Source organism: Panthera uncia (assembly GCF_023721935.1).
Source record: "Panthera uncia isolate 11264 chromosome B2 unlocalized genomic scaffold, Puncia_PCG_1.0 HiC_scaffold_25, whole genome shotgun sequence".
In the NCBI taxonomy this organism is placed as follows: domain Eukaryota; kingdom Metazoa; phylum Chordata; class Mammalia; order Carnivora; family Felidae; genus Panthera; species Panthera uncia.
The window spans coordinates 17,787,617-17,808,621 of NW_026057581.1; the positions used below are offsets into that span (position 1 = coordinate 17,787,617).

General features: G+C 38.9%; 1 protein-coding gene across 1 annotated transcript in view; it reads left to right on the plus strand.

The window, feature by feature from the left end:
• Positions 1-21,005, plus strand: part of LOC125939481 (uncharacterized) — a 225,910-nt gene that overhangs the window by 151,692 nt on the left and 53,213 nt on the right. Inside the window, exons 12-13 of the mRNA XM_049654940.1 lie at positions 5,585-5,663; positions 15,817-15,941. Coding sequence (XP_049510897.1) covers positions 5,585-5,663; positions 15,817-15,941 — 204 coding nt within the window. The remainder of the gene's footprint in view (positions 1-5,584; positions 5,664-15,816; positions 15,942-21,005) is intronic.

Here is a 21,005-nt window from a genome sequence, read left to right on the forward strand (position 1 = left end):
ACTGTGGATGGAAGATATAAAGGAGGATCAAGGGGAAAATTTCATTTAAAAATTTTTTTAACGTTTATTCACTTTTCAAGAGACAGAGACAGAGTGTGAGCAGGGCAGGGGGCAGAGAGAGAGAGAGAGAGAGAGAGAGACTGAGAGATAGGAAGACACAGAATCGGAAGCAGGCTCCAGGCTCCGAGCTGTCAGCACAGAGCCCGACGGGGGCCTTGAAGTCACAAACTGTGAGATCATGACCTGAGCTGAAGTCAGACACTTAACCGACTGAGCCACCCAGGCACCCCGGGAAAAATTCATTTTAAGTAACATACTGTTAGACGTGTATTTTATTTTATTTTATTTTATTTTATTTTTTTTTGGTATTGTCTGATTTTATTTTTGTTTATCCATTTCATTGGGAGCAAGGACAAAAATGTAAAATCTACACCTTGCTTCTCAAAACTGCCGGAAAAGGGTGCTCTGCCTTTTTAAAAAAATTTTTTTTATAGATAGGTTTTCCAACTTGACTTTTGGGAACGGTGTAATTTGCATATACCTACTCAGATGTCAGTGTTTTGGATTTTTTTCTGGAGGGCATGTATTTTAAAAGTTTGCCCTTTCCCCCCCCCCCCCCCCATATCCTTTCAAACAAAAAGAACCAAAAGAGACACCTAAAAATGCCTGTCAAATTATTGCTTGTCTTTCTCTAAGCTAGGCAGGCGAGGCTACCGGAAAGAAGAGATTTGGTAAGTAAGTTACAGTTTTGTGATTGCTCCCGCTCCACTGACTGCATGTCCATGAGCGCCAGCCAATGAGACGTGAGTCTCTTACTCTCTCTGGTAGCATTCGCCAACCTACCACGCTGAAGAAGAAAGCCACACTGAAGACACGAGGAAAACAAGTCAATCCGGTCTAGAGAACAACATTCAGGGAAACAGAGTACCAACACCTTCTTAGAACATGGAAATAAAATATAACTCCGTCAGAGCTACCTCGCCAAGGAGCATGTTGAAAGTCCAAAATAGCACCATTCATCAGTTAGACGTGTATTTTATGACTCATAGAGATGACCATGATTTCTTATTATATGAGAAAAAAAAACACTTGTGGACAAAAGTATATGGCATGATTCTGTTTCAGTTAAAACTCACCACTTCTCTGTGTATCTGTCCGTCTATCGATTTGCTTATACATTTGCATTTGGGAAAGTGATGAAACATATGGTTGAAAAGAGGAAGGAATGGCTATAAAATCTTCTTAACAAGGTAGAAGACAGTGGCAAATGATTAGCTGTGAGTCACAGTAGGGAAGGAAAAGTCATGGAGAAGATTTTGAGTCTGGGTGGCTTAGCGAAGTGGTGAAAAGAAATAGGAAACAAAGGGAAGGAGTCCTTTGAGAGAAATGATTTTTGGTTTTGTTTGTATGTCTAACCCTGGGTGGAAGGAGGACTCCCTAGTGTCACCATTGTTTACCCAAAAGGCAGTGGGGGAGTATGAAAGACAATCATGCCAGAACCTCACGAGTTCCTTATTTACTTACAGTTTGTTTCTATGCACTTCATTTGACTAGATAGTGTGGAAAAAATTTGTAAGCTTATAAGCAAAAAGAGAAGCAATAAAGCAAAACATTGATACTCATGATTATATAAGATTGAAAACCACCTCATACGCGCGCGCACACACACACACACACACACACACACACCCCTGTCAAAGAAATTAGCAGGTAAACTACGAACAGAAAAAATATTTGAACCAGTGTGCCAGGCAAAGATAAATATGATATGGAAAGATAAAAATTCTAAAGAAAATGTTAAATACTCCAGCTGAAAAAAAATGAAGGAAGAGTACGTTACAACACAAAAGGCATACATGCTCAACAAGCATAAAATAATTCACATTTTTTTTTTAGAATTAGAAATTGCAAATTAAAATAACAATGAGGGGTGCCTGGGTGGCTCTGTCGGTTAAGCATCCGACTTCGGCTCAGGTCATGATCTCACGGTTTGTGAGTTCCATCCCCGCGTGGGGCTCTGTGCTGACAGCTCAGAGCCTGGAGCCTGCTTCCGATTCTGTGTCTCCCTCTTTCTCTGCCCTCTCCCCTGCTTGTGCTCTGTGTCTATTTCTCTCAAAAATAAATAAATATTGGGGCGCCTGGGTGGCGCAGTCGGTTAAGCGTCCGACTTCAGCCAGGTCACGATCTCGTGGTCCGTGAGTTCGAGCCCCGCGTCAGGCTCTGGGCTGATGGCTCGGAGCCTGGAGCCTGTTTCCGATTCTGTGTCTCCCTCTCTCTCTGCCCCTCCCCCGTTCATGCTCTGTCTCTCTCTGTCCCAAAAATAAAATAAAAAACGTTGGAAAAAAAAATTAAAAATAAATAAAATAAATATTAAAAAAAACTATAAAAAATAAAATAAAATAACAACAAAATGTTATTATTTTGTCTATCAAGTAGGCAAAACTGGAAAATATGGTGGGAGTCCGTTTTGACAAGCATGTGAGTAAATTGGACACTCTCATCCATTGCTGGCTGCAGTTAGAATATTGATAGTTCTTACTGTGAATCCTGTGTTTGATTTAGTATTCCTGATCTTAGATACTCACCTGTGAAAATAAGCACAGAGAAGTGTAAAGATTTTTTGTGAAATGTGTTCAATATGATGTGAATATACAACCAAGGGGTGGTTGGTTTAAGTGAAAAAAAAAATGATATACTGCCGCGGAGCGATTAAAAATCAGGCTTGAAAGAATATTTAATAACAAGAAACAATGTAAGTATAAAAAAGGATGAGAATGGTATATACACGATGATCATAATCTTATAAAAATTATATTATGTACATATTTATAAAATGTATAACATTTGTTACATAAGGTGTACAATTACATGAAGTGTACATTGATGATTATTACTGTATACGTATTTACTATATACATCTTTACAAATAGGAAGGTAGGTTATAGAGCAAAAAACATTTTACATAAAAACAAAGGAATTGTTTAATTAAGACTTTTAGAAGACTGTCTCTTTGGTAGGGACTTTATCACCTGGACACACACAGTATTACTACATTTTAACATACAGCAATACAAATTCCATTGCATCAGAAATTGTTCCTGGTTGGCAGAATTTTTAAGATGATTTCCCAAAAATGTCCAAGGACTCATCCCCAGAAGCTGATCATCAGGAGGGAGACGACCTGGGTGAACCGAATCTAATTACACGAACCTTTAAAGGACAGAACTTTCTCAGGTGGGTAAGCAGAAGAGGAAGCCGAAGGAGAAGCTGGAGACATTCAAAGCGTCAGGATGCATCCTGCGGTTGTTGGCTCAGAGGAAACTTCGAGGAATGCGTGAGAAGGAAAAAAAAAAAACTCTACCAGCAGCCAGCAAGCTCACAACAGGATCCCAAGACCCAGATGAGAACTGCAGCCCTGCCTGATAACATTGATTTTGACCTGGTAAGATTTGAAGCAGCAGAACCAGCTGGGCCGTGCTATGCTCGGATTTCTGACCTGCAAAAGATGTAAGCGAATATATGAATAGTAAGTCGCTAAGTTGTGGAAATGTGTTCCAGCAGCAATAAAAAATGCATGTATTGTTCAATGTTTAAAAAAGTGTAGAGGTAGAAAATGGGGTGCGGTTCTCCCACAAGGTGTGAAACAAGGGGTAAATGCGTGGGCTTTGAGAACAAATAGAATTGGACCTAGGTTTCAGACTTTTTACTGGCTAGCTGTCTGATTTGTGCAAGTTCTTTGATCTGAGTCTCAGTTTCCAAGTCTGTAACACTTTTGTGTGAGTGAGTGTGTGTGTGTGTGTGTGTGTGTGTGTGTGGTGTGTCTGTGGTAAACATCATAATATATATGAAGCTCTTCAAAAATGCTAAAAGTTTATTCTATTATTTCATATTTTTATATTCCACCCACCAACTGTGCACTGAGAATTTAGATTATAAGCCTTTGAAAGTAATGATGTATTTGGGACATGTGGCTGGCTCAGTCATTTGAGGGTCTGATCCTCAGTGGCACCTCATATCATGATCTCAAGGTGGTGGGATTGAGCCTGGTATCGGGCTCCACACTGACCTTGGAGCCTGCTTAAGACTCTCTCTCTCTCTCTCTCTCTCTCTCTCTCCCCCTCTGCGCTTCCCCCCTCAAATAAAAAATATAATTAAAAAATAAAATAACAATATATTTAAAGTGTGAAACCATTTCCTTGCTTTCTGTCTTTCTTATCTCAATTTTGACCACACCAACCACACTATCAATGAATTCTGTTTAGATACAAAATAAGGAAGCTCTTTTAAAGGTTTACATGACCCTCATCTCAATAGACTAAAGTGCCAGGCTTCTGACACAAGGGGCCCTTAACCATTTGACTCTCCCTGAAGAAGGATGTTTTTTGGTATCTGCCTTCAGTTTAGCATCGTGTACTGGGAACAGAGTCAGAAAATACAATACAAACTTGCTGCTCAAAAATGCATGAGCCACAAAGACCTTGACTGGGGAGAAGAGGCCGGCTGGGTCATCTTTAGGGAGAAGAAAGTTTTTTTTAAAGCATGCAGACACGGAGATGATGTCCAAAAATATTTGCACTATGGAAATCTCCTTAAAAAAATGTCCACAAGGGCAATTCCAAAGGCCAGGATGAAAATATTTAGTCCCTGGAATGGGAGAGGAGGACAAGCAGTAATCCTTTGGCTGCTTATGGTGTATGATGCGTGTATACTCAAAAAAAAAAGTTGTTGGGTCAACCTTATGGGAATGATCGGTAATTTAAGAAATAGTCTCCAACTCACACTCTTTCAGATCCTGTGTTAAACACTGCAGAAGAAACAAGATGAACGAGGCACATTGTCTGCAGAGAGTTTTATTGTTGTTGTCGTTGTTGTTACTTTGGTTTGTTTGCGAAGAGTTATGGTTCTGGAGCAGTAGTTCTCAACTGGTGATGTCTTGCTCCCCAGGAAGCATTCGGCAACGCCCGGAGACATTTTTGGTTGCAGCAAGTGGGGGAGGGGTGGAGGAGTGGAAGGTACTGCCGGCAGCCGGTGGGGTAGAGGCCAGAAATGCTGCTAAACAGTTTAGAAAACACAGGGCAGCCCCCATAACGAAGAATGATCCAATCCAAAATGTCAACAGTGCTGAGGCTGAGAAACTCCAGGATAAGTCACGCATCACATGAGAAAGTTAGCTCAGGTGGCAAATCCTGGGTACAGACGGGAACAGAACTTTTTAGCCTCAAGGTTTTATATTAGAACACTGGTATGAGGTGCAGAGGAGTGTCTTTGAAAACTCGATCCCAGAAAAACTAGCTGATAATGGAGAATCCTACCCGGATGTGGGTAGGAAAGTGGATCAGACTGCTGCTTGTAAATTGCATCCCCCGTGGGGTGGCCACTGGTAGAGTTCTACTTGAGGTTCATACATCGACTGCATTAAAATTGGGAGGATAGAACATCTTAGAGCCTCCTTACAGTTCTTGGATTTATCCCCATTTGTTGGGCTTTACATACATTCTTAGATTACAGTAGTATAAGCTTACATGGCCTCTGAAGTGAAAATCTGTGATACATTTTCCCACCTTTTGTTTTTAACCCTAGGAAGCATTTCTAATAAATTTGGTCCCTGCCCTACGGACTGTGATCTCAATCTCTTAAAAGAAGACCGTGAATTACACAAGAAGGTAAGATGAAAGCCGTAGAGTTGGCTTTGGAAAGACCATGAAAACAGCAGCCCCTGATTATTAACTATGATTTCTTAAAATATATTTACAGGTAGAAAGTAATTTGGTCTTCAAAGCAGGGTTTGAAGTGTGGGACATGCTAAAGCAGCTGACGTTTGTGAAATCAGTAATGCCAATAAATTTTTATTACATCCGAATCAGACTTCTTTAAGCTGTTGAAGACTTTAGTTAATCAGTCTACAAGACTCTTTCCAGCTCTGGCAGGGTGATTAGAAAACGTGCTGATTGTACTGCGTTTTATTTGGCCAGATCAAGGCTGCCATGAAGTCTGTTCAGAAACTGTCTTGATGCATTTATATAAATTACGTAGCCTGGGTTTTCTAATGTTGATGAAATGAATTTTACCAGCGTCACTGAATCCAGTTTTTAGATAATCAGCCGTTTTCAAAGTCCATATCTGCATACAGCAAGTGACTTTGGGTTTTAAGTATTCAGACAACTTGGCCCCGGCTAGGAAATGGAAATGAAGAGATTGTCCTCCAACCCTGCCTTTTCCCATATGAATTACTTGCATCATCTTAATTTTCCACTTTCCTGACTAAATAGATATAGGTCTATAGAATCAACTCTCTGCCTTACTCTCAAGACTGACTTTAAAGTCAGTTTTCATTTCTAAATAGTGGACCACCATCTAATCAAATGAATGGCTAAGTTTTTAATGTTTAGATGAATACCACAACATTCACAACTGCTATTGTTTTTTTTTAAATTTTATTTTACTTTTTCCTTATTTATTTTTTTAAGTTTATTTGAGAAAGAGAGAGAAAGAGAAAGAGAGAGAGAGAGAGAGAGAGAGAGAGAGGAAGGGGCAGAAAGATAGAATCCCAAGAAGGCTTAGCCCTGTCAGTGCAGAGCCTGATGCGGGGCTCAAACTCATGAACTGTGAGATCATGACCTGAGCCGAAATCAAGAGTTGGAGGCTTAAATGACTGAGCCACCCAGGCACCCCTAAATTTTATTTTGGAGACAGAAGAGAGAGAGAGAGAGAGCACAAGCTGGGGAGAGGGGCAAAGGGAGAGAGAGAGAATTTTAAACAGGCTCCACACAGTGCAGGGCCCGATGAGCCAGATGGGGGCTTGATCCCACGACCCTAAAGTCAAGAGTCAGACACTCAACTGACTGAACCATCCAGGCTCCCCAACAATCACTATTGTTTCTATCACAGTCTATATTTTAAAAGGAAGCTTAGGAATCAAAAATTTAGTGAAATTTGTAACGATGACATTTGAACTGAAGTATTTACTGAGTGCTTGCAAATTACTGGGTTCCAGGAAATGTTCTCAGTCCTCTGGATGGAAGGGCTCATCTTGTTCTCACAACAAACTAATGGGATAGATGCTACCATTATCATCATTTTCCCTGTTTTATAGGTGAGGCAAATAAGGAGATGGAGTGAATTAGCCTAAATAACATTGCCAATAAGTGCACAGCTTTGAATCCAGACGGTTTCTGGCATCCATATTTGTATCCATCATGAAATAATACTTCAGAAAATTTGTGAATTTTTTCCTCCTTTCAGCCAGGTATACATGTTCTACTTCTGGGGTCTTATACCTTAATTGAAAGCCTGGAATAAGGAAACAAAGGACAATTTCCTAGGAAGGAAAAAAGCTCATGTCCTTTTACACATATTACATATTAGGTACTATTACACATTTGTATGTACACTTTTTGGAAAGATCAAAAAAGGATATGCCCGTGAGGCTTCTAGGATATTGTGGATCAAATATTAGTCTCTTAAGTATTTTTGTGAATTTTCATACTACTTACTGAATTTAAACCTTGGGATTAGAAGAAAGGCTGAAATAGATAAGGTGAGAAAGATTACAATCATCCAGAAAACCTGAAGCTCATCTGTATATTTTCTGAGTTTGCATGTTCAATTAAGGAATTTTTTTTCATCTTATTTTTAATATTATATTCCAAAATTTGTGAGTCAATTGCTTGGGATATTATGCTCTTCCCTGGGGTCAGGCACTTTGAGAAGGTGTCTTAACTGAATTGCTTTAGGAAGGAGTTTGTTCTTGTCGGGAGTATGTCTAAGTGAAGTCAGTGCCGTGAAATGACAGAGCCAGATACACAAGGGCCACCCAGAAACAAGCGATCGAGTGCTGTGGACAAGGGCGATTAAACCGCCTACTAAACCTAAATCTAAAACTCCCTACTCCAACTTAAGTGTTTTCCTTTTTTTCTCATCTCGGCATGGTTGTTAAGGATTAATTTAGATCTTCAACTGACGTTAAAGATCCAACCTAGGCAATTTACAGGGCGGCTGTGGGCCAATGAGGTTCATGTTCAACTTCACGTGGGAAGCGTCGGTTTTCCAAATACCACGTGCCCAGAAAACAATCAGAATTTGTGGTCTCAAGTGGCCAGAAATGTTAGTTGTCCTCCCGGGGTGGGGTGGGGGGGTGGGGGGGGGTGGGGTGGGGGGCAGAACCTAGGGGGTTGGTTACTCAATTTAGAGTTTTCTCTAGGTAAATTCTACCCACCCAAGGATAGCTTATTTCTCCCTGGGCATTGCTAATGGAAAGCCTGTCTTGAAAAATTCTCTGGTACACACAGCAGATATGAATTAAAGAAAGAAGAAAGAGTATTCTTGATGGATGGCCTCAGGATTTAGGCTGGTTTAATTTGGAGCTATGATTTTTCCTTTTGGATGGTAATAACAGCAAAGACGGAGTTGAACATGATGTCACGTTTATTTGCTTTGATATTTCAGATGCACCTGGTGTTTGTTGTTGTTATCTCTGACTTGCAATTCTGTGATCTTATTAACACAAGCCTCTTAGCAGAGTACCTGCACCCCAAATCTTCCTCCACTGCCTTCTTAAAAAAAAATGATACACCTCATGGGGCAGGCATTAAAGCATCCACCAGTGCTCACTTCTGATCTTCCCAGGGCAGTTCAAAAGCATTTGTAATCCTCAGGATTCAGCCTTTTATTCACTACTTCCCCTTTCTAAGACTCTGTCTTTTGATGCAACAATCCCCTCGCTCTTCATCTGGCCAGATGGGAGTGCTCCCTGGAGTCGCGCACAAAGACCCCGTAAAGAGTTTGGGGGAGAAAAAGCTGTCGCTAAGTGGAGCTTAATTGTGCTAGAACCGTAATGCCTTTCCAAGCACCGGTGCTGCTGGCCTGTGAGCCGCAAGCTCCCTTTCTCCACACACAGGCTTAACCACCTCTCGGGCTCCATCATGGCCACCTTCTCCACCAGCTGATCAGGCCATGGACGGAATTATGGCTAAGGGGCAAAACCTCTGAACCACAAGATAGTGACCCTGGGCTTTGCTTCCTATCGTGTAACAACTTAATGAGCTTATCATGTCATGAATTGGCCAACTTTGAGATTTAATATAAATCTTCCCGTAACATTTTCGAGTTAACTGCTTCATAGAAATGCTATAATAAATGCCAAAGAAAGGATGTGAAGTGTCCCATTGATCACCTGTGCTATGTAGTGCATTGTGCCAGATGCTACTTATGTCCTTAATAATCGAAAGCATTTTAAATGCTATCCTCCCCACGCCCAGAGGAATTTTATGGATATTATCTCAAGAATCCTGTGCTCTATGTAGGACAAATATTATCTTTGTTTCTCAGATTAAAAATCTTAAACTCTCGAACTCTAGATAATCTAAGTTTCCAAACAAGTGAGAAGACTTGAATGTGGGTCTCCTTGACCATCACTCGCCGACCCTTTGCACTATGCTACGCACTTGAATTTTTCAAAATTCTTTAAAACACTCTTGGCTATCATTTTGTGTTGTGTTTGAAAGAATGTTCATTCGCTGCTTCCTAAACAATGTTGCATTTGAGTGACAATCCCCACAAACCAAATATTTAGTTCTTGAACTTGAAAATCATATTCTGAATTTCAGTAATTTATGTTTCAATATTTGCTGTTGATTTGTGATGGATTAGGGTGTGGGTAGCCATACACAAAATACATAATATGTGATGTTTCAGAACAAATTTGCATCAGTGATGTCTTATGATGTCTTACAGTATAGATATTCATCTTCCTAAAGACATTGCTGTTGGAATAATTTTTTTTTTTTTTTTTTTTTTTTAGTGATGATGTTCTTTGGTTTCAGGGTACATACAGGATCTATTTTCTGTCTTTTCGATGTTGATGATATGCTAATTAAAGCATTATTTCTCCGGTATAGATTCAAGATATAAATCTGTGGTTGGTGGATTGTTTTGATTCCTCTGTATAAGTAGGCTCACACATCCTGGTACTTACCTGGGGACTTCCCTGCACACACTTACCTACTTTTTGGATTCAAAACTCTTATTTATTTGTGTTTTTGTTCCTTTTGCGCTTCATTCCTTTGGACATAAACTAATTTCCACAACTTTATATCTTCTAAAATACTGATTCGAAGAAATTTTTAGCACATTAACTTAGATTTCTTTGTTTGTTTTAAGTAGGATCCATGCCCAGGGTGGAGTCCAATTCTGGGCTTGAACTCATGACCCTGAGATCAAGACCTGAGCTCAGATCAAGAGTGGGAAGTTTAATTGACTGAGCCATCCAGCCCCCTTGCCAACTTAGTTATCCATTAAAAGAAATCCAAGGGCTCCTGGGTGGCTCAGTCAGTTCAGCATCTGACTCTTGATTTTGGGTCAGGTCATGATCTTGGGGTTCTGAAACTGAGCCCTGCATCAGGCTCTGTGCTGACAGCATGGAGCCTGCTTGGTATTCTCTCTCTCCCTCTCTCTCTGCCTCTCCATCTCTCAAAATAAATAAATACACATTAAAAAATACTGTTACTGACACAGGAATTACAGAGGCTGAGAAAGATGAAGAGGACCACAGTGATTGACTGATTTTCAGGGGCTTTATTTCTTCTTTAAAAAAAAAATTTGTTGAGGTATAATTGACATAGCATATTATAATAAGTTTCACAACATAGTGATTTGAAATCCATGTATGTTACAAAATGGCTACCACAACAAGTCTAGTCCCCATCTGTCACCATACGAAATTGATACAGTATTGACTATATTCCAACTGCTGTACATTAAATCCCTACAACTTATTTATTTTATACCTGAAGTTTGTACTTTTTAATCCCTTCAGCTATTTCACTCTTCCACCCCTACCACTGGCAACCAACAATCTGTTTTCTGTATCTATGAGTCTGGGTTTTGTTTTGTTGGATTCAACATATAAGTGAAACCAATGCAATATCTGTCTTTCTCTGTCTGACTTATTTTACTAAACATAATACCATCAGGATCCATCTATGTCGTTGTCAGTGGCAATGATTTCATTCTTTTTATGGGTGAGTAATATTCCATTGTATACACATGTACACTGCATCTTCTTTATTCATTCACTCATTGATGGACACTTAGGTTGTTTCCATATTTTTGCTAATGTAAATAATGCTACAACAAACATAGGGGTAAATATCTTTTCAAATTGGTGTTTTTGCTTTCTTCAGATAGAGACCCAGTAGTGCAATTGGTGGATTATATGATAGCTCTATTTTTATTTTTTTAAGTTTATTTATTTTTAAGAGAGAGAGACAGAGAGAGAGAACAGAGGAGGGGCAGAGAGAGGGAGAGAGAATGAATCCCAAGTAGGTTCTGTGCTGACAGCACGGAGATTTGAACCCACGAACTGCAAGATCATGACCTGAGCCAAAATCAACAATCAGTCATGCAACTGACTGAGCCACCCAGACACCCCAAGATGGCTCCATTTTTTTTATTCTTTGAGGGAGCTTTATATTGTTTTGTATAGTGGCTGCACCAGTTTACGTTCCCACCAGCAACGAATGAGGGGTTTCCTTTCTTCACATCCTGCCAATACTTTTTGTTTCTTGATTTTTTTAATAAAGTTGTTCTGACAGCTGTGTGGTAGTATCTCCTTGTGATGAATTTCCCTGATTATGAGTGACGTTGAGCATCTTTCCATTATTTGTTATCCATCTGTATGTTTTCTTTGTGAAAACATCTATTCAGATCTGCTGCCCATCTTTTAATTGAATTTTTGTCCTTGTTATTGAGTTATACAAATTGTTTTTATACTTTGGATATTAATCCCTTACCACATATGTAATTTACAAATATCTTCTCCCATTTAGTAGGTTGCTTTTTCATTTTGTTGATCGTTTCCTTCTCTGTGCAGAAACATTTTTAGTTTGATGTGGTGTCATTTGCTTATTTTGCTTCTGTTTCCCTTGCCTTTAGAGTCAGATCCAAAAAGAGAAAAAATTGCTAAGAACACTGTCAAGGCACCTATCACCTATATTTTCTTCTAGAAATTTTATGCTTTCTGGTCTAGCATTCAAGTTTTTACTCCACTTTGAGTTAATTTTTGCATGGTGTAAGAAAGTGGTCCAGTTTCAATCTTTTGCAGGTAGCTCTTCAGTTTTTGCAACACCATTTATTAAAGAGATCATTCTTTCCTCATTGCATATTCTTGTCTCTTTTGTTGTAAATTAACTGACCACATATGTGTGGGTTTATTTCTGGGTTATTTTGTTCTATTGATCTATGTGTCTGTTGTTATGGCAATACCATACTGCTTTAATTACTATAGCTTTGTAGTATAGTTTGAAATCAGGGAGAATGATACCTCTGGTTTTGTTCTTCTTTCTCCAGATTGTTTTGGCTGTCTGGGGTTTTTGTGATTACATACAAATTTTAGAATTATTTGTTCTAGTTGTGTGAAAAATGTCATTGGAATTTTAATAGAATTTGCACTGAATCTATAAATTATTTTGGGTAGTATGGGCATTTTAACAATATTAAATCTTCCAATCCATATGCATGGAATATCTTTCCATTTGTGTCATTTTCAATTTTTTTCATCAATGACTTATAGTTTATACTGTATGAGCGGTATGTTGATCTCTCTCTCTGTCTTTTCACCCCATTAGTCCATTTACATTTAAAGTAATTATTGACATGTTTGTATTTATTGCTATTCTGTTCATTATTTTCTGGATGTTTTTGTAGTTACTCTGTGTTCTTTTCTTCTTTTTCTCAGTTTCCTTGTTGTTTGATAATTTTCTTTAGTGTTATGTTCAGATTCCTTTGTTCTTCTCTTTTGTGTTTTTACTGTAAGTTTTTACTTTGTTGTTACCATGACATTCACATTATTACCTTAGGTATGTGACAGTCAATTTTGTTGATAGCAGCTTAAATTTGAACACATTCCCAAACTCTACATTTTTACTGGTTGCTTCTCAACATTTTATATTTTTGTTGTCACTTTTAATATATTTTTATTTTATATATTTCTGAACTAATTTATTGTAGTTTTAGTTAATTTTACTACTTTTGACTTTTAATCTTAGTAGCGTTATAAGTGATTAATCTCTTACCTTTATTATATATTTACCTTTTCCAGTGACATTTTTACTGTCATATACTTTCTTATTCTTAAGTAGTGCTATGTCTTTTCAGCTTAAAGAAATCCCTTTAACACTTCCTGCAAGGTCAATTTAGTGGAGATAAAGTACTTTAGCTTTTGCTTATCTGAAACAACTCTTTATCTCTTCTTCAAACCTGAATGATAACCTTGCTGGGTAGCATATACTTGGTTGGAAATTTTTTTTTTTTTTGAGTTCTTTGAATACGTCATGCCCTCCCTTCTAAGCTTGCAAAATTTTTGCAGAGAAATATTCTTATAGCTTTGTGGAGTTGCCCTTGTAAATAACAATCTGGTTTTCTTTTGCTGCTTGTAAGATTCTCTTTTTATCTTTAACTCTGGACATTTTAATTATAATGTGTCTTGGTGTGGTTCTCTTTGGATTCCTTTTATTTGGAAATTTTGGGATACTTGGATCTGTTACCCTCCTTAGGTTAGGCAAGTTTTCGGCTATTGTTTCTTTACTTAAGTTTTCTGCCCCTCTTCTTTCTCTCCCCTCCTTCTGGGGCCCCTATATTGTGAATATTCTGCTTCATGTTGTCTCAGAGATCCCTTAATTATCCCCATTAAAAAAATTCTTTTATTTTCTTTTTGCTGCTCCATCCAGGTGAGTTCCATTGCTTTCTCTTCCAGCTTTTTGACCCATTCTTTTACTTCATCCAGTCTGCTGTTAAATATATTTTTCAGTTCAGTTCAATATTCTTTATCTCTGTGAGTTTTGTTTAGTACTGTATTGTTTCCTCTCATCGTTGAAGTACTCACTGTGTTCATCCTTTCTTCTCCAGAATTCAGTGAGCATCTTTATGACTATTACCTTAAAATTTTTATCAGGTGAATTACTTCTCTCTGTGTTATTAAGATTTTTTTCTGAGGTTTTTTTCTTGTTCTTTTGTTTGGAACACATTTCTCTGTTTTCTTTTTTTGCTTGATTCTCTGTTTGTATCTACGTATTAGGTAAAACAGCTACTTCTCTCAGTCTTGAAGGAGTGCCTTGATGTAGGTGACTGTCTTTCTCATTAAACCTTGCCCTAGCTTGTGGTTGTCTCTAGACATATGCTTTTAAAATATGCAAGAATGTACAGTCCTTTGGGGCCACAATTATAATCTCTGGTGACCTCCAGACCAGGAGATCTGGAGGTGTGCCCTGGGCAACAGTTGCAAAAAATCAGGGCCCCAGACAACTGTATAACTGGTTTTTGGGAATTCTTATCAAGATGTAGTGAGGCCACAAAGGTGGGCAAGAATGGTCTCCATGCTTATTTTCCCTGGGAGTGCCTCCTTAGCCTTGCTTGATAGGTGGGAAACCTGAAGCTTATCCCTCAAGCTGAAGCTCCAGGCTAAGCAAATTGGACTCTTTTCACAGGAAGATCTGGGTTGTGTTTCAGCCCTCTGTGTTTCAGTGCCCTAGGGATGGTGACATGGCAGGAATAGCCATTACTTTACATTGATGGCTGTCATTACTGGATTTTGTTCTTAACGCAATCAAACCACCCAATTTCATATTAAAATAAGTAGCTTTGTTGAGCTCACTAGAGATTTGCTGATGCATCTTCTTCACCTCAGTTTCATTCTGTTTGTCCTGGTTACTGCAACCTGAGAATTCAAAGCAACATTGTGAAATTGCAAAAATATTTTAACTGCACAGTTGTGCAAAAACTTGTATAAACTGATTTCAGGGAATTGCAGGTAGCTGGCCTTTTGCAAATGACAATTGAATATGTTTGAAAAGAGTCTAAAGCAAAAAAAAAAAGAATTTTAATGGAACTATCTTATGAATGCAGTCATGCCTACTTTCATTTTCCATAGACCAGTAGTTTTCAAATGAATTCTTATTTGCAGAATTTTGCAATAAAATCTTACAAAAGACTGCAATATATAAACCAATGGAAATCAAACTATTTTGAATAGTGACTAAGGGAGGGGGGCACACAGATTAGCCGCCACTCCCCATCATGATGGGGCTCCTAAGAATGCTTGGTTGAACTACAGGACTCCGTTTCTCCAAAGGGACAGTCTGTTTGCTGGATCCATCATCATGGGTCACACAATTCTCTGAAGTTGTACTAAATTAATTGCACAGACACAGTATGGTCCTGAATTTAAATATGTTGTTGACAGTCATTAGCTACGGAACTAAGAAGCTGTTGGTGGCAAGGCTAGAATGAAGTAGCCTGCTGAAGCAGAGAGCAGACAAGGAGAAAGGGTCCTGGTGGCCTTTGATTCATTTGCTACCATATTCCTAAAATCCAACTGTTTCCTTCCTTCTTCTCCATGAGCTGATTGTTCCAACTTTCCTTCAAATTCCTTTTTGCTGAAAGCTAGCTTAAACTGCATTTTCTTTACTTGCCACCAATAGTCCTGATTTATTACAAATACCATGACCATGGCTGTTGTATTTATTTATTTATTTATTTATTTATTTATTTATTTAATTCCAGCAACATTTGTAGAGGCTGCTCCAGGGGAAATAATGCAAAAAAATGAACATGACAGTCTTCCAGTAGAAACATGATGATTTAGTGAGAAAACGTGGAATGTAAAATAATAATTTCAATGCAAAAACCATGACTGATTATGCTTCTATATGATCAATGATTCTACAAATCATTCTGAGGAAAATGTCACTGAACCAGATGAGCTTTCTATCTGATATCTACTAAAATACTTTATTTTTTTATTTCTTTAATTTCATGGATAAGAGAGAAAGCCTGGTAAATCACTCAGTGAAGGAAAAATCAGCTGCTTGGAGAACTGGAGAACTTGAGGATTATTCAGAGGATGTATCTTACTTGGAGGAACTGGAGAAACACAGATTTTCAGTTTGGTGAGTAACTTACCCTGCCTTTCTTTTTTCAAATTGAAATTCATTGAATTAAACATGTCTTTATTCATTCCATTCTTTTATTATTCATTTATTCAACAAATATTGATTGCAGGCCTATTACAGGCTATATGATATGTTCCCTGACTTGGGAAAGCTCATAGTCCAATAAAATATATGGATGCTTAAAAACATCAATGTAATGTGATAGTGCTGTTAAAAAAAAAGGCACAAAGTGCCACATACACACATGGAGAAGCTGATGGCTAAGTTTGCTTGATAATAGAGAAGCGTTCTTAGAAAAAGTTTGAGCCAAATCTTGCGGAGAGGAATCCGTGGAGAAATGGTGACAGTTAGTTGTGCGTTGCATCAGTAGACAGAATTGAGAGGGTGGCCGGGAAGGACACGTGCTTTAACCTTAGTTTACTTAAGATTCAAGCAGATAGTTATCGCCCTCTTTACCTGGTGGTGCATATACAGGTATATCTGTCTATGCAAGCATATATAGAATAAATATTTTAAAAAGTACGTATAAGAAAGAGCAATGGAACTTCTTAGTGGTAATGATGATAGACCTTTGCATTGGCAGGATTCGTCAAGGGTCGGGGAATGAACAGCAGTAAGTGACAGCATGATACATAGAGTAACCTAGGAAACAAGAAGAGACAGAGTTCAAAGTCATCCATTCCAAACTACTGCTTCCTTGCCCACCTCAAGATCCATGCCCTGAATGGTTTTCCCAATGGGCAATTATCTACCATATGACTGAGTTCCCAACGAGTGTTCCCTTACTCTCCCATCCTGGAATCACCATCAGGAAAACATAGTATCAGGTCAGACTTTGCTTATCCAGTCACATTTTTAATAAGTTCCACTGGTTTTAGTTGAATTTAAAAGTTGGGGTACCTGGCTTGGCTCAGTCAAAGGAACATGTGACTCTTGATCTCAAGGTTGTGAGTTTAAGCCTCACGTTGGGTGTAGAGATTACTTAAATGGATTTAGAAAACAAAAAGTTTAAATACTTTCACCAGTGCTTTCCTGAAGCAGCTGAAGTGTGGTTTCCAGGCTTGTGAGTATTCTCTGAATCAAGAGATGCAAGGCTCTGCTTTAGAAACAGGAACGGGAACCAAGGAGTCCAGAAGATGGGAAATATGAATACTTCTTCTAGAAAGAAAAATAATATATAAGAAACACTGTAAGTCTAGGCTAGGGATTTGCCAGTACAGCTCCAAGGCCAAATTCTGTTCTCCATCTGTTTTTTGTTAAAAACAAAAACAAACAAACAAACAAAAGTCTACCTGGAACCAAGAAACCTGGAACCAAAAGCACCGTGACCCATAAAGTCTAGAGTATTTACTATCTAGCTCTTTACCAAAAGTTTTTCGCCCTTGCTCTACACTGGTGTAAATTATTTCTCTGTTGTTCTCTCATGACACTTACACTATTTTAAAGATATTTTTATGTTTATATTTTCACCAGGCTGGGGGTCTTTGGTGTTTTGGTTTTCTATTGCTGCATGATGAATCTCTGAAGGTTTAGTGCCTTGCATTAACAGCCATTTTATTTGTTTGCAATTCTTCGGGTTGAGAATTCAGTCAGGGTCACATTATAGAAGGCTTGTCTCTGTTCCGCCATGTCTAAGGCTTCAGCTGAGGCAGCTCAGACAGCTGGGGTCTGGTTTGAATACTTCAGTTGGGACCATGTGTCTGGGATCGTGGTTCCTGCTCTCACCTGAGGTCCTCACTTTTCCCAACTGACCTCTCTCCACTGCTTGGGCTTCTTCTCAGCATGGTGCCTGGGGTTCAAGTGGCATCTTTCCAAGCAGAGAAGGTGGAAACTGCGGATTATCTCAAGGCCAAGCCGTCAAAGTTACACAGTGACTCCCACCATACCCTATTGGTTGAAGCAAGTCACAAGGCCAGGCAGAGGGAGAATAGATTCCACTTCTTGATGTGAGAGCAGAAAGGCGACATTGTTGGGATGGCAGACAGTGTGTGGCCATCTTTGGAAGCATAACCTACCGCATTTTGCTTCATTTATTTCTGTGTGGACAGCTCCTAGTGTCGGGCTCAACAAATATTTGTTGAACAAAAAAAACGAATTAAAGAAATGAAAGAGGGTAGCCTTTATGGATAAACCTGAGTATGAATTCCAGTTTTTCCCCTGCTTGTAGCCTTAAACAATTTACTTCACCCCTCAGAGACTATTTTATCCTGTATGAAACCAGAATAATAATACCTATACTATAGGAGGCTATGGCTATAGTGAAAGTTGAAAGAAAATGTATAAAAATCTAAAATGTATTTTTCATAAAGGCAACTAATATTACTAATATAAGTAATAGTGAAATTTGGGGAAAATGTCTTTTTGAGAGGTTAACATAGAGGCCAAGATCACACAGATGATGTCTCATTTCTCACATCCGTCTTCCTTTCTGTTCTTCAATACTGAGCTCATTATCACATCATGGACTTCACACTTGATGCTTCCTTTGTCTGGAATGTTCTCTCAGCTCTTAGTAGTATGGTCAGCTGTGGATGCTGCAGGCCCCAGCATCTATTTTACCTCTCTGGTGAGGCCTTTCCTCAGTGCCCCACGTAAAGAGGTACCCACCCCTCTTCTGGTTATTTACTTTCTCATAACCTTGTTTTCCTCTTTTTTTCTTAAGTGTATTTATTTATTTTGAGAAAGAGAGAGAGAGAAAGAGAGAGAGAGAGAGAGAAAATCTCAAGCAGGCTCCGCACTGTCAGCACAGAGACCAATGTGGCTCGAACCCACAAACTTTGAGATCATGACCTGACCGGAAACCACGAGTCAGAGTCTTAGCCTACTGAGCCCCTCAGATGTCCTCTTTGTTTTCCTCTTTAAGGTACTTATCACAGTTTAAATTAAAATTTTATAGTTATTTCATTTATTTACTTCTTTTTTTTTCCCACTAAACAGAAGCTGTAGGTAGGAAGGAACCCTTCTTATCTGGTCACTCCTGGGTTTTCAGGCCCTGGTTCTTGAATACCTGGTTTGTAACAGACAATCAGTAAATATTTACTGAATGGTGAATATAAGGTGAATAAAAAGCTTCTCTCCATCTCCCAACTCCTTTGGTTGGCATATCTACTTATTTACTTTCAATCTCTCCCTTCTTTTGAAATTGCTACCATTAAAAAAAAAAAAGTAATATGGGATAATTAACCACTATAAACATTTCTTTGTAAACCAGGATTGAGGATATGGGGGCTGCCGAGACCTCTATAAACTTGTGTTTTAAATGGTCTGAGATACAATCTGAACAATTTCCTTGATGTTTTATTAGAGCTGGTAAATCATTTATTGGGGCAGCCTTTACCTAAATCCTCTCCAAATCCCCATAAAATGCATTTAACACAGAGTACTGTACTACCCAGATTCAAAGATACATATGACATTGTGTAAGAGGTATTTGCTTCAGTGCAGCAAGATTAAATGTATGCATTTTCTTTCTCTATTTCTTATATGGCCTATCTTGCTCCCTTCCACCCTTCCTCTGTGCCTTATTTGAACATGCTGATTTGGGGAAACTTGGTAGATTGTTAGGGTTTCAGTAATTCACAGCTTCCAATTAAAAAAAAAATTAAAAAATATTTATTTATTTTTGAAAGAGAGAGAGATAGAGTATGAGTGGGGGAGAGGCAGAAAGACAAGATGACACAGAATCTGAAGCAGGCTCCACATTGTCAGCACAGAGCCCAACTTGGGGCTGAAACCCACGAACCATGAGATCATGACCTGAGCCAAAGTCTGATGCTTAACCAGCTGAGCCACCCAGGCTCCCCACTGCCAATTTTTCAAAAATGTAGAGGACCTTTAGCTAGTCAAATGCAAGTTTATCTTATTTGTAGATGTGTATAATTTTTTCAAGTTTATTTATTTCGAGGGGGGGTGGGACAGTGAGGAGGGAGAGAGAGAGAATCCCAAGCAGGCTCGCATTGTCAGTGCAGAGCCTGACGCAAAGCTCAATCCCACCAACTGTGAGATCATGACCTGAGTAGAAATCAAGAGTCAGACGCTTAACCTACTGAGCCACCCACACACTTCTATAATATATATATTTTTTAGAAAGCTTCCAAATATGAGACTGTAGCATCTTCTCAACCAGAAAGCTACCGAACTGAGTTGTCTCTGAGTGTGTAAAATCGGGAGTGTTATTTCAGCACGCTGCAACCCCAGTGGGCCTGTTGTCGGCAGGGTCAGGTGATCATAGGTGAGAGTCATCTGGGCTGCTCCTGGCGGAGTTTGTGTCTCCGCCATCTTTCCTGGGCTACAAGGTCTATCCTGGAAAGAAATTTACATTTTTGAGATACAGGCTGGGTGTGATGGGATGACTGTCTTTGGTCATATTTTAGATATCACTCCGTACTTCCATTGTACATGATTTATTTTCATTGTCACTCATTGGGGTGCACAGTGGTTGGCTCTGTTATTGCTCCCCTAACACCGTGCACATCTTCTTTGTGCCACTGAGCACATGGTGAGCAGGTGTTCTATAGTCTGTCTCTCTCATTAGACTAGAAGTTTAACAAATTTCACAGGGGTGGTCGTGGTAAGTCTGTCATGTTAAGTCTGTTGTGTTCTTTCTGGTCTAGCCACATGACTGATAAACTGCAAGCACTTAATAAATATCTGTTGAATTATTACATGAAAAATACGAGTGACATCATAAATTGACATTTCCAGAAGGAAGTTCTGGCAGAAAGGCCAATGGCACAAAACTTGACTTTATATGCTCTGGGCCAATTTGTCTGTGGTGGCTGTTGTTTCTACCTGATGAGCATGTTTTTTCCCCAAGAATTCTTTCACTCACTCTCCTTTATGATAACAGTCACCCCTCCACCCACCAAAATATATGACTATATACCCCAAGGGGTCAGTCTATGATGTGTATCATGTGCCTGTGACCACTATGATTGGTTCATGGGTGGGCATGTGATCTGAACAAGGCCACCCAAGCCCTTAACCAGGATTTATATTTTGTTGCTTGGCAACAGCAATTCCTTCTCTTCTTCAAGGTCTTAAGTTGGAATGATTTAAATC